This window comes from Halichoeres trimaculatus, unplaced genomic scaffold (genome assembly GCF_033239565.1).
Source record: "Halichoeres trimaculatus isolate MK-OKI-2021-1 unplaced genomic scaffold, fHalTri1.1 fHalTri1_scaffold_3, whole genome shotgun sequence".
NCBI classification, from domain to species: Eukaryota; Metazoa; Chordata; class Actinopteri; order Labriformes; family Labridae; genus Halichoeres; species Halichoeres trimaculatus.
The window spans coordinates 20,857,899-20,871,073 of record NW_027437181.1 but is presented as its reverse complement, the minus strand read 5'-3'; the positions used below and the strand labels follow the sequence as shown (position 1 = coordinate 20,871,073).

The 13,175-nt window shown below is 38.8% G+C and overlaps 1 protein-coding gene across 1 annotated transcript; it reads right to left on the bottom strand.

Annotated features, from left to right (window-relative positions):
- Positions 1-492: 492 nt before the first annotated feature.
- nod2 (nucleotide-binding oligomerization domain containing 2) lies at positions 493-6,354 on the bottom strand. Its single transcript, XM_074666732.1, has 11 exons — positions 6,319-6,354; positions 5,549-6,101; positions 4,627-4,753; positions 2,687-4,466; positions 2,474-2,557; positions 2,305-2,388; positions 2,118-2,201; positions 1,958-2,041; positions 1,081-1,164; positions 844-927; positions 493-672 (listed from the first exon to the last, which is right to left on the bottom strand). The coding sequence occupies exons 2-11, from the start codon at positions 6,026-6,028 to the stop codon at positions 600-602; spliced, it is 2,964 nt and encodes a 987-aa protein (XP_074522833.1). The 5' UTR covers positions 6,029-6,101; positions 6,319-6,354; the 3' UTR covers positions 493-599.
- Positions 6,355-13,175: the final 6,821 nt, after the last annotated feature.

Below are 13,175 nucleotides of genomic sequence, written 5' to 3'. Positions count from 1 at the left end.
TTGACATTTTTGCAACTTTTTCTAATTTCCCCAATTTTAAAAATTTTTGCAAATTTATTTAAATTCTTTTTTAGTTTTTGAAATGTTTTGAAATATCAAAAATGTTAGAAGTGTGTGCAAATTTTCTCAATTTCAATTCTTTCTAAATATTTTCAACTTAATTATAAATTTAAAAACTACGTTATCTCATTCACAATTTTATAAATTCAAAAACTATTTGTTTAGGTAATTATTCACTAGATTTTATAGAATTTTTAACACTGTGTTGACGTAATTGTAAAGTGTGTGAGTCATCATGATAAAGTAAATTTGTGGCCCCAGAATGACTTTAATCCTAGTGAGGTAAAGGAAAATGGTTCCTATGAAAGTAAAGGTTGCTGTCCCTTGGTGTATTTATTTGTTTGTTTGTTTGTTTGTTTGTTTTGTATTTACACTACCTCTGAAAAGTAACATTCAACCCATCTCCAAAAAAACAATAAAACAACTTACAGATTTTAGAATATTTTATCACTTTTAATTTGAAATAAAAAAATAGTTTAGAATAAATAGCAGCTGTCTTTTAGGGTTCATGACATTCTCTGAGAACTTAATGCAGAATATCAGAAGATCAGTCTTGATTCCAGTTGTTTCATTTCCTCAACTTCCTCTGAACTGAGGTCATTGTTTCTTAACCTGAAAGAAAATAGGAAAAGATTAAATCAGTTACTGACAATACACAGCCAGCTTTGGATTGGGAACAGCTAAAACAGTAAAAGTGCCAATGGCGACAGTTTATCTTACATGTAGGCCATTATTCATAGTTGCATGTAGTTGTGAACACATGGCCAAGTATACATTACATACCATACTGATTTCATATGGGTGTTATGTCTAAGGGCTTCAACCAGACATTCCACTCCGGGTCTGGTTATGCAGTTTTCAGTCAACCTTTGACAGAATATAACAAGGCGGAGAGAGGATAGAGCAAGTTTAGCACTTCTATGTATTTATTATTAAATTACCAGATCAGCTACTTGGTAAATACAGGGGTCATATTCATTGTCAATGTATGTGCAAATACAACTTATTTCTAACACTTACCACAGCTCTTCCAGTGATGGACAGTTCTTGATGACGTTGGCAAAGGCACACGCTCCCACACTGCCAACACCATTGCCAACAAGACTAAAAAGTAATGGGAAATTGGAATTTTAGTCATCTTAAGTACAATTAAACCACAAGTGAATATATATATATATATATATATATATATATATATATATATATATATATATATATATATATTTTTTTTTTTTTTCTTTTTTTTTTCGTTGCTAGGCAATGCCCAAGTAGCTGCCTCTTGCAGCAGCTCTCTCTCCTTTGTCCGTTACTTGTAATGTTTTTCATCTCTTTTGTGTCATCTTTGTATTTGAAGTGGATCATTACTTTGTGTGGCTCATTGTTGGTCATGGACACCAAACTTTTTGTGGCTTCGGCGATATTTTTACTACTTTTCTCCTGTGTTTGTCTGGAGATCCTACATGTAACCATGGCTGCATTGTTTACATGTAAAATTAGCTGTTAGCAGCCTATAGCATGTCAATGCTAACTAGTGTAAGGCCTGATGATTTCCCTCAAGGTGAGGAGGAGGAGGTGAGGACGACGTGCTGGTTCTCGAGTGTGAGCTGGGAGGTGACGACGTGGACCTGTCCTTCCATCCATCGTTGTTGGGAACGTGGGATCTATCCCCGGTGGGCTGGACGAGCTAGCCGTGCTAGCCCAGCGGCAGAGGGGCTGCCGGAGGGCAGAGTGGCAGAGTGCTCTAAAACTTAAAGCTAATTTTCATTTTGTATTTTTATACATTTGTGGTTAAGATACAATCTTGTGCCACTGTAGGATTTTTATTAACACTTAAATATGTGTTTCAGGTTTTCTCTGCTGTCTAAAGTTGATTTAATATTGGCTTTCATATGCTTACCTCAGCCACACCAGAGTTTTGCTGTTTTCAAGGGCTCTGGCAAGGGCCTCTGCTCCTGGATCCCCTATTTTGTTGCCCCAAAGCCTGAGAACAAAAAAAAAAAAAAGAGTTAAAAGGGAACCACCAGTAACATGCATTTAATTTTTAAGAACATTTTTACCCTAAATACTGCAGTGAATTATTGAGTTTCAGTCCCTCTGCCAGCTGTTCTGCTCCTTTTGCAGTTATATTATTGTTTCCAAGCCTGAAAAGGGAAGGTTAATTTGTTATTCTTTTTGTTCCTAAAAAAGTGACATGTAGTAAAGTTTGAGATAAATAAACAAAGCTAAAATACAGAGGTGGCTGACCTCAGAGAGCGAAAGTTCTTCTTGGTCTTCAGAAGATGAGAAAAGTGCAGCGTGCAAGCATCTGTTAACTTATTGTTGAAGAGGCTAGAATAGAATAAAATCATTATCAAAGGTTTTCCATGAAATGCTAAAAACAGTGTTAATTAACTATAATCTTGACAGGCCTTACCCAATCTTCATGAAGCAGTCACACTGGATTCCTTTTGCAATCAATTTGCGGATCCCATCATCTGTAATGTTATTATTCCTGAGGCTAATAAAATAGAAAGAAGACTTTAAAACACATTTTCAGAACTTCAGCTATAACTTATGACACAGCTAATATATAAGCTTTCTTCAGTTAAATTATTAGGTTGTAAACATTTTATCATGTTATACTTACTACAGGGAATGACAAACATGCATGCAGGGAAGAAGCTGCTCTGCTCCAACGTCTCCTACAGAGTTGTTGTCAAGCTGAAGGCCAACAGGGCTCCTTAAATGCTGGAGAACATAGGCTAGTGCAGTGCACTCAATCGGGCCTATGTTACAGTAGGTCAGTTTCAAGTGGTCTACCTCCAACTTACTCATAATGCTTTTAGCAATGTCGCTCTCCTGCACCTCATAGATGCATTTGATAAGCCAGACAAAGCCTGGCATTGCATGCATACTCTTCTTCTCTCCTTCTACAGGTTTAGGGATGGACTTGAAGTGTTTTTGCATGCCTTTGGACAGGCATCTCAACACCTGTCTGGTCTTCTTCTCCAATTCAGCACAGGGGCAGCCAGGGATCCACAGGCTTTGGTGGCGCTGGGACAGCAGCCCTGACACAAAAGTGGCTGTAATTTGCAAATTTGGTGTTTCTGCTGCTGTAGTTTCTCTCTGGAAATCCCACTCTTGTCTCTTAGAGGAAGGCAAACATGCTGAGAAGCATTTGGTGCTCTGACCTGTTTCCTTCATGTCCCTCAGCTCAAAGAGCGACTGGATTGTTGAACAGTCAGTGTTATTTGACATGACAATGTAAAGTGCAGCAAAGAAACACTGCAGAGTAACATGGAGGAATTCATACCGCTTACTGTGGGAAAAAGGCATGTCGCGGCATTGAACAAGAAAGCCCAAGCAGACATCCTTCTCAGTTACCCCACATGTCTCTAGGTCAGTATCTGTGAATATATAACATGAGGTTCCAATTCCCTGAAAGGCAAGCTGACCAAGATGCAAGACTTTGTCTTTGTTTTCCTGAATCCACCTAAGCCCAGTGGTGCTTTTTGAGTATATTTGGTGCTGGAGAAAGTGTTGTAGGATCATGAGGTAGACATCTGTGATTGTTTGTGGGCTTCCCTCTCCACACCCTAGCAGTTCTTTATGGCACTGTGAGACGATCCAGCAGAGAACTGGACTGTGACACAGTCCAAGTAATGCAGTGTTTGACTGAAGGGACTCCATAACCTTGGCAGCCACAGAAGGGTCACTGTGATGTTTTCTTACAAAACAGTCAATCCCACTTGGGGAAAAGCCTTTCAGAAAGACTTCTTTGCAAAGGTGTTTCTTCAAAACTGGGTCTACTGCCTCTGGGCGACTGGTAACCACTTTCCGTACTCCCTTCATCAGGGAGCCCTGGATCAAGTTGAACAGCAGTATGTGAACAGGTGCACGTTGAGTGGGGCAGCAGATCCTATGCTCATCTGAAAAGCTTTGCTTTAGCTCATCCAGGCCATCAAAAGTGAAGAGGATGAGTTGTGGGTGGTCCTGGATGAACTGAAAAATCTCTTCCTGCCCACGGTCTGGCCAGCAGCAGTGCTGAAACAGCAGTTCCTGGACCGACAGTTCCCTGTGCTCTGAGTTTAACCCACGACAGCTGAATGGAAACAGAAGAAGAAAGTCCTGGAAGGCTGCCCCCCGTGCCCATAGTAAGTGCAGCCTCTGCAGCAAGGTGCTCTTCCCACTACCTGCCTCCCCAGACACAAGCACCGTGTCGGCCTCCTCATTCACTGTACCAACTGTGCCAACTAAGTCCTCCAAGCCTAAAGGTCTATGGGCATCAACACAGTCATGAGCTAGTTCCAGCTGGCCTTCAGTGTAGATGTCATCTAGTGACAGGTGACTCGTTCCTCCATAGGTACTTAAAAAGCAGGACTGTGCCGACAAGGAACTGCTGAGCTTCTTCTGATACCTTACAAAGTCTAACAGAACAGAAGTCAAATGAGAAGGACAAAAATAAAAAGTATAGACAGCAGAGTGATTCTAAAATTTAAAATGGATCTTTTAAGATTCTTTAAAAAAAATGGTGAAAAATTTCACCATTCTGTTATACTTCTTTGTTTAACTATCATGCTGACCTACCTTTGGGAAGACTCAATTTCTCATGATTTATTGGTGATCCAAAGTCCTGTTTTTGCTGAATATACTGCAGTAGAAAATTCTCAGCTGATTTTCCTTTTGATCTTACATGGTCAAGCAAACGCCTTGCCTAATGGACATGAGAATAGCACAGGATTCATTGATACAGGGAATGATCTTGTTGATAAAAGACTTGATGAGGACATTAACACCATTTGCATGTCTGTAAGCTATGAAAGAAGCTGGTACCAAGTGCTAGCACCAGTAGGGAGCTTAGCTCATAGCATAAAATGGGAACATGGTACAGCTAATTCTTAAGAAGTCAAAAAAAACTAATAAAGCAAAAGGGATAAGTCAAGTATAATGATGTTATTTCTGAAATCCATGCAAAATCAAAGTTAAAAAGAAAACAAATTGCACCGATACAGGGGCATATGTGGCAGTATTTCCCAGTCTCAGTCATCTCAGTAAAGTTTTTCTTACATATGATGCTTGCTCATCTTTGCTGTTAATGCTGAAACCCTCTATCTTGTAAATGTGCAATAACTTGTTTGTAATACTGGTGCAATTTAAGAACTGGTGTAATCTTGACATGCAATCTCTTACTGATGTTATAGTTCTGTAAATAGTTTTTACCTCTGTCGGTGCACATTTTACTTGTATTTTGATTGTACATAATTCTTGTTTTTAAATTGTTCTGTACACATTTTTTTTCTAGTTACACATGTTAAATTATATTATTCCATCTTTATATATTCTTACTGTAATGTTGTTTGCTCTATATGCTAACTTTTGCAACTGTAATTCAGTAAATTTCCCCATTGTGGGACAAATTAAAGGAATATCTTATCTTATCTTATCTTATCTTATCTTATCTTATCTTATCTTATCTTATCATAAGATATTTCTTGATTATGGGCCTTACCTGCTGAGAGGGTGTGTATAAAGGTAACAGCACTCCAGTGGTGTCTGCTGAGGTGAAGTGGCCCGACAGAATAAGAGCCTTTAAAGCACCTTCAATGGAGCCTTGAAGCTCGCTGACCAGAACTGGTCTTTGAGTCAGAAGAGTCTGAGCAGATGTGCTCTGGTCGCCACCTTTTTCCTTTATATCTGAACAGCATCCAAAAAATGAGAGGCCCTGTTCTTCAGGCAGGACCTGTTTGAGAGCAGCAAAGAAGAGTTCGCAGGTATACACACCCTTTGCATAAACAAGGTCAAGCAACTGCCTAGCGTTGGTGTACAGCGCCCTTCCCGGCACTTGGATGTTCTGATAATCCTCCCATATGAGCTCCCCTTGGGCCAAAAGTATGTCCAGGACCTGCTCCAGATATTCTGCTGACCCACTGCTGCACAGCGCATGGAGTATCTGTGTCCGTTGTTTCAGAACAAGCTCCTGAGCACACATCCTTCTTTCATGTCAATAATACTCAGGATAATCCAGTGTGATCATGTCATGCCCCCTTTATCACATCCTGGCTCTGTTAACATACACAAACATACACATCAGCAGCATTCTGCAAAAAGGCATCAGAAGTAGCAACTTCTGGATTAGCTATATTACAAACACTATAGCTTCTATGTTTCTGTATTAAACTCTGTTCATTTGACACATGCATAAAAACACAAGGCTAATCCAAGGCACTTAGGCATCAAACCATAAACACAACTTTACACCTCTGTTTCTATATCACTCACGTTTGAGACTCCTAAACGAAAAGCCCTTCAACCTCCATCTGGCAGTTTGTCAGAGGCACTAAACTACTTAAGGCTCGCCTCTTCCTCATTTCACTGCTGAAAGTGAAAGTATTTCTGCTACTTGTTATGCCAGACACTTCTGTTACCAGGTCCATACTCTTTGGTGGAAACTGAGCCTTCTAAAGCTGCACTTTAAGTTTGCAGGGATCACAATGCAATCGACACCTGATATTCCCTGACTTCTCTGATTTGTTTTAGAAATAAAAAATCATTTTTTGCCATTTGTATTTGGAAAGAGTTTGTGTAAGTTTACGGACATGCGTGACATTTGTACATCCTCTACCCAGTGGTTTTCAGGGTAAGGGCACTGTAACACCCAAAGAGGAAACAACTGCAGTACTTCTTGAAAATCAAGTTTGATCTAGCATTCGACATATTTCCAGAACTGGCATTTGTATCCTGTTTTATACAGATTTGTTTTGAAACAGAAATATTTTGTAATGGTAGTCAGTCACAGCTTTGATGGAATTTTTGTTGGTTGCCGTTTGGTCATGTAACCACATGATGGAGCTATTGCATTATATACTCCATCCAGTTGAATCAGGAGACTTTTCAGCTTTGACATAACTCTTTATTCCTCTTTTAACTGGTTTCTTTATTTCATTTTTGTCATACATCTTCCATGCCATCATATTTCTTTGAGGATGACTTATTCCTGTCTTGTGACCTGCTTACCTCTCTCTATGTTTAGTGAACAATGAATTTCCTCAGGTTTCACTTTCATAGGCTTTTCAGTAAACTTGAATAGTTATTCCAATTAGATGTCATAATTTTACATTTCTCAGTATAGTAAAGTAATAGCAACCCTCAAACATGCAGCCCATCTAGCAAGCTAAAAAAAAAATGTATATATCAGAACACACTAACTATTAGTCTGATTAAGTCTGCCTCTCTTTGATTCTCCATTGTCAAGATTAAAAGAAAATAAAATCAAAGAACAGAAACATTTGGAAAAACAGATGATAATACATTATGAAACTTCTGCTGAAGCTCTGTGATTAGTTTGTTGTGTTTCTGCACTGTGCCTTGCAGATGAAAATCCTCAATCACACAAACGCAAGAGTAATCAAAGACAGACTGAAATAAAACTTTCAGAAGGAAGTTTCTTTTTCTTCTTCTTCTTTTTCCTCACCTAGTCTCAAGAACAAGCAACTCCACCAAGGGGAGTATAATGCAGAGTGCTCTCTGCCAGGCATCCTCCACGAAGCCTTTACGAGGAGTTCTGACATTCAAATCACAGTAGGGGGTCCAGAAAAGTTTGGATGGGTAAGAAAGAAAGTAAGACATCGTCAATACAAAAAATACAGATATAATCCCACAAGACTTCTCAGAGTATTTTTATACTGTGTTAAAACAGAATTCTTTCACCTTGTGTAAAGGAAAACAAGTTGTTAGGCTCCAACTTCATCCTTTCAGACAATTTAACCTTCTGCATTATTGATAAAAAGCTATTTGAACACATTTTGCCAAAGCAAGTAAAAGAACAAAACAGTTTTTTAAACACGTGTCCACAAGCTGCTTCACATTAGCTTTGGCTTTCCAACAAACAAGTGCTGAATAATGTTGTAAGTATTTTCTTCTGCTTATGTCTATTTCAGTCGATCATCTTGATAGCAACTGGATCAGCTAAGGAACTGAAATAAAAAGTGCATTTGGATGAGATTTTATTGGAGATGTCAGACTATTAAGAATAAAAATCTTGGCTTTGGGGCTTTCCAAGTCACTTCAGTAGACATCAGGAAGTACTAGTGTCTTTCTTCTTCTTTTTCAAACAAACATAAAATAAGGTCAGCTTAAACTTCTATCAACTCCTCAGCAGTTTATCTTGCATGGGTCTTGTCTGTGCTCCATATGGGATTAGTTCATCCCTATGTACTTAAGCAGAGGGCTGCCCAGCACTTAATAACTTTTTTCACCAAAGTCAAGTTTTAAAGTGAATGTCGATAAATAACAGCACAGATCAAAGATGGATACCATGGCTCCAGTCATTATTTCTGCGTAGATATCAAAAGCATATGTGGTGAGCTCATTGTTGACCAGTTGCACTGATGTATTGTTTTGCATGTCAGGAAGGAATTGTTAAGTAAAGGTCCATGTTTGCAAAATTGTACTTTTTTTTTTTTTTTACATTAAACATACATTAAGGAAAAACAACAAAATCATCAGCACAAATCAAAATAAAATCGTATTCTTTCCATAACTAAGGAGATGAGGATCATTTTTTCCTGTCATTAGACTCAAACTGGAAATCAAGTTTATGAGAAAGCCCCAGAATAGAATGAGGTCAGAAAGTAGGCTGGTAGCTACAGGGGTTTCCAGTTAATTAAGGTAAGGTGCCCAGAGAAAGGCACTAAGACCCAAACTGATCAAGGGTGTGTGTCTATGTACAAGCACTCTCACTGTGCATCTCTCCATTAATGCATGTCCATAGGATCCTAACTGAGCGTGAGTGTATTTCAGCCTGTGCGTGTAGCATGGGTCAACGTTAGGGTGAAAAAAAAATTGAATATCTTCACCCTCTGATCTTCCTCCTACGATAAAATGAAAAGGCAAAAAAGGCTCATACTGATTATACTCTCTGCATGTTGAATGTGCAAAACCATTTTATTTGCCAATTTGCATATCAGGCTGTTTCAATTGACCAGTAAATGGAGATGGTTTTCTTCAAACACCTTTATAAAAAAAACAGGTTAAACGTTGTATTTTACAGGGTACTTGACAAAGGATGAGACACTTCGTTCAACAGCTGGGCCATGTTAGAAAAACAGCTAGTCGTGTTGAGTTAACTGAGACATTTTCTTTCAGACAGTGATAATAAAGTGTAAGGACATTCAGTTGACTCTTTCAGTGAAAGGGTAAGTATATAATTAGGAAAGGTCTCCCTAAGCCAAAAGAAGAGTCTCTAACAGAGGAAGCCAATGGCATCTCTTTCAGAGGAGCAAGTGAGCATGACAATGTGTGTCTGGGTGTGCATGTCAATCAGGGTGTAATTGACAGAGAGATTAAAGCTTACATCTGAGAACTCCTTTTTTCTGTAGCAGTCAAGATGAAGTACTCTGGTCTCTAGCGTCTGCCCAAAGTTTGGGGTGCTGAGCTCAAGGTTAGCACAGGCACCCTGCTGAGTGTGTGCTGTCTGAGATGAGTCCTACTTGTTGGACATTCATTATCAAACTCTGTTTGCTCCTTTCATCTGCAGCTCTCTGCAGCACTCATCGTAAACTACAGAGGCACCTTGCAGCTTGACATCTCTCCATTCACTCTGTACCTTAAACAGCATGCTGCCACATCAAAGAGCTGCGGCTGCCTTTGATGTTGCAAAAAAGAAAGAGCTCCAATGATCTACTAAAAACCAATGCAACTTTCTGGAGCCTTGTTTTATTCATGTGATATCTCCAGAAGTCTGGAGTCTACTGCTCTAGAAGTCCAGACAGTAGATTTGTAAAAAGTTGATCTCTGCTCTTAGCAAAATGATAAAGTGAGGCACAAGTGAAAAGGGACTGTACTTCCTTTTATCTTATGGAGATTCATTTGTGTTTAAGCATTGCATAGCCTATGGTAGCTGTCATTTCTCGTACAAGTGAAAAGGAAGGTAAAGAAGGTTTCAGGCTTTAGATCTATACAATTGGATTGGCAATCATATCTGAATCGTGACTATTTGTAACCATTTAAACAGTGTCAAGATGATAAATAAATGCATGACTTTTAAATCATGAAAACATGAATCTCTCTCTCTCTCTCTCAGATTTAATATAGCTAATTATGATTTATCAAATATAAAAAGAGAGAAGCCCAAAGTAAAATGTTGAATATCAGGAAAATGAATCAGGCCAACATGACTTTTTGCACCTTGTTGGTCTGTTTCCTAATTGAATAAACTCGACAATACTTGAAGTGTTTTATTTTTGCCCTTCTCTGCCCACATAAAAGACTGCCTTGCCAATTAGCTTTAATTCTCCTTACCCTTCTTTCTTCCCATGCTCTTGAGGAGGCAGGAACCAGCATATTCTGATCATTTGCATTATCCAAAGCGAATCTGCTTTGAAGTTGTGAGATTTTGAAAGAGAAAGGATCCACTTATCCCACATGAAAAAATGTTCAAAGCTCATAAATTCACTGGAACAGATGTACATTATCATTGGATGTGCCTTTTTTTCCTTTTCTTTGCTCCTGTATTGGTAATAGACTACCTCATGTCCTTCTCATCCTCAACGTTTAGCATGTTGCCTTTACAGAAGCTCGCACCCTGCTGTGCCAATCCACACTTCAAAGCTTTCTGTCTATCTGCTGGAAACAAAGCACACAGAACATATAATGGCACTCTCTCATTTCAGCATATTTAAGGCCATATCACTGCTTTTTCTGCCAGTGGCTACACATAGATAGGGTATATATCTCTACCAAAGAACAACAATTCCTGTAACGTGCTTTTCTAGACAACATGAATACATGAATACAGAGCATATGAACAGAGAAAGGCTATCCTCCTGTAGCTAAATAATAAAAAAACAAAGATTAGCCAGCAAAAAAAGAAGTCAAAGAAGAAGAAAAAAGACAAACAACCAACAGAAAGGGGGACGCAAAAGGGATGGGCGCAAAATGAAAATGTATGTAATTTTTCTTTAAGGTGTAACTTTCATTTTCCTTTGTCAAGTCCAAAAACGTAGCTGTAAATCACAAGGCCTCCAGTTTTGTTACATTGTTCAGAGTTTTGTTTTTGAAAAGAAATATCAACACACTGATGAGAGGGTAGCTTTTCAAATGTCTCTTCCAAACACAATTTTTGTCCTTAAAAAAAGAAGTCTGATAACTTTGGATAAAAGCCCTCTGATAACATTTTATTTTATGACTTGAAAAAGTACATTTAATCATCCTTACATATCATTAATAAATTTCCTTAAAACCTACGTCAAAACTGAGGTGGTGCTTTTGAGGCAAGCCCAACAAAACTTTAGCAGTTGATTTTGTTGCAGCTAAAACAGTGTACCTCTCCATACCTCCCTGTACACATTTTTCAATGTTTGAAATGTTTAGTGTATGTACAATCAAGAATGGTATTGGATTTTCTACCCTTGTAACTGAACCCAAGATTTGATGTCACACAAAGCTGTAGTTCTTAAAGGCCGTGATGCTCATAACCCCATTGAATGTCATTACAGCAATCAGCTGAAGTGTTGGGGCCCTGGTGATTATGTCTTTTTAATGGGGCCCGTTACAACATCATGCCTTGATAAGTGTCTTAAACACCTATAAATTCACTTTGTTTGTATGTACTCTGTGTAAGTGAATGATCGTTTTCACTGTGTAGTCTTAAGTACCTTTGCTGCGCTGCTGTGCTGTGCTGCACTGAGAGCATTACGCCTTTATTGCTGTTCTTTATTTTCTTGAGTACAAGGCACTCGGGCCTCTGGAGTCATTTCTCACTGTAATTGCTTTAGATAGTACTCATCTATAAATGATCGTGTACCATTAGCTCTGAGAGTGACCTCTTAAGCTCTCATCGGCAGACCTTTGTTCACTTTATTGAGAAGTCAGTATCCACTGATCATCTGTTTGTCTGAAATTGGGACCCTTAGGTGTTGAACTACTGTTACTTTAAGCCTTTTTATATGTTTGAAGGGGCTGCGAGGAGTCTGAGTGATCTTGAAAAAGGTTCCCCTCAAGATATATGCCTGATCGTAATCCGCACATTAAAATGAGATTATCAGCACCAATATTGTTGGTTACAAGTTATTTTTAACTGCTACTTCTTAGCTTCCAGGTTGGGTGGAGCAGGACTGACGTCTAGATCTCTATGACAACACCACGCAGTCTGACTAAGTTTAGCAGTGAGAAGAGATGAAACACACAGATATGTGTTTTTCTCTGCTGAAGTTGATTTTTTTGTGATTAATTTTCTAGCGATGGGGGAGGCTGGAGTCTAACTGTCAGACAGAAAAATGACAGAAGAGCAAAAGAAAGCTAAACTGGAGAGGAAACAGCCCAAGCTAAAGGCTAACACAGGGGCTAAACTGTTTGTGATAATAGTTATTCCAACCCACAGTCAGCAGTTATTCTGCAGTGGTCTGTTCAAACTAGAGAGTCTATCAATAAAATGAATAAGGTTACTCTCTGCTTGGTAGATAACTGGCAGGACATAGCTAACCAGGATTTACTAACGCACCGGGCTGCCAGCTGTGCTACAAAGAAACTGCTACTAAACTACTTACATACTGACAGTGTTTGCTTTTTGTCAAATTTGCCTACAGATACATCGGAGCAATGGGCTGACGATGTTGCTACATATAGCCATTATGTTTGCTCGATGTCACGCTTGAAACTGTATCGCTACGTATCTGTCCTGATAAGTCCCTTACCTTGGTGCATTGTATCCAGTAAAAAGTTGTCTTGAACAAAGAAAATCTGGCAAGATTTGATCTCCAATTACTTCCAAAACAAACACACACCCCACTACAAGTAATTTACGACAGTGTGCAAAGACTTCGGGCCAGAAGGTGGCGAGAGAGTGCAATTAAAAAATAGGTAAATGTTTGACATTCATTTTAAGATGATTGACAAGTGTCATCATCTATCTTTAAATTTCCAAAGCAAACTTAAGTCCAAACTTGTAAAAAACATGTTTCAGAGCCCTTACTCTTGTACCTGACATACTTATAAAGAGCCTCATACCAAAGAGACTGAGCAGCAGAGACAGGCTTACAGATGAGAGGAAGGACACCGTCTTCAGTTCTGTCATTTCAAAAGGCGTGAATGCATTATCCAAACGTTACCCTGCACCAGAGAAGAAAATCTCCATGAAC

Coding starts and splice junctions, on each gene's coding strand:
- nod2 (XM_074666732.1), bottom strand. CDS start 6,028: ATGTGTGCTCAGGAGCTTGTTCTGAAACAACGGACACAGATACTCCAT. Junction 4,467..4,626: donor GAAATTGAGTCTTCCCAAAG/GTAGGTCAGCAT, acceptor CTGTTCTGTTAG/ACTTTGTAAGGTATCAGAAG. Junction 673..843: donor ACCCATATGAAATCAGTATG/GTATGTAATGTA, acceptor ATTTTCTTTCAG/GTTAAGAAACAATGACCTCA.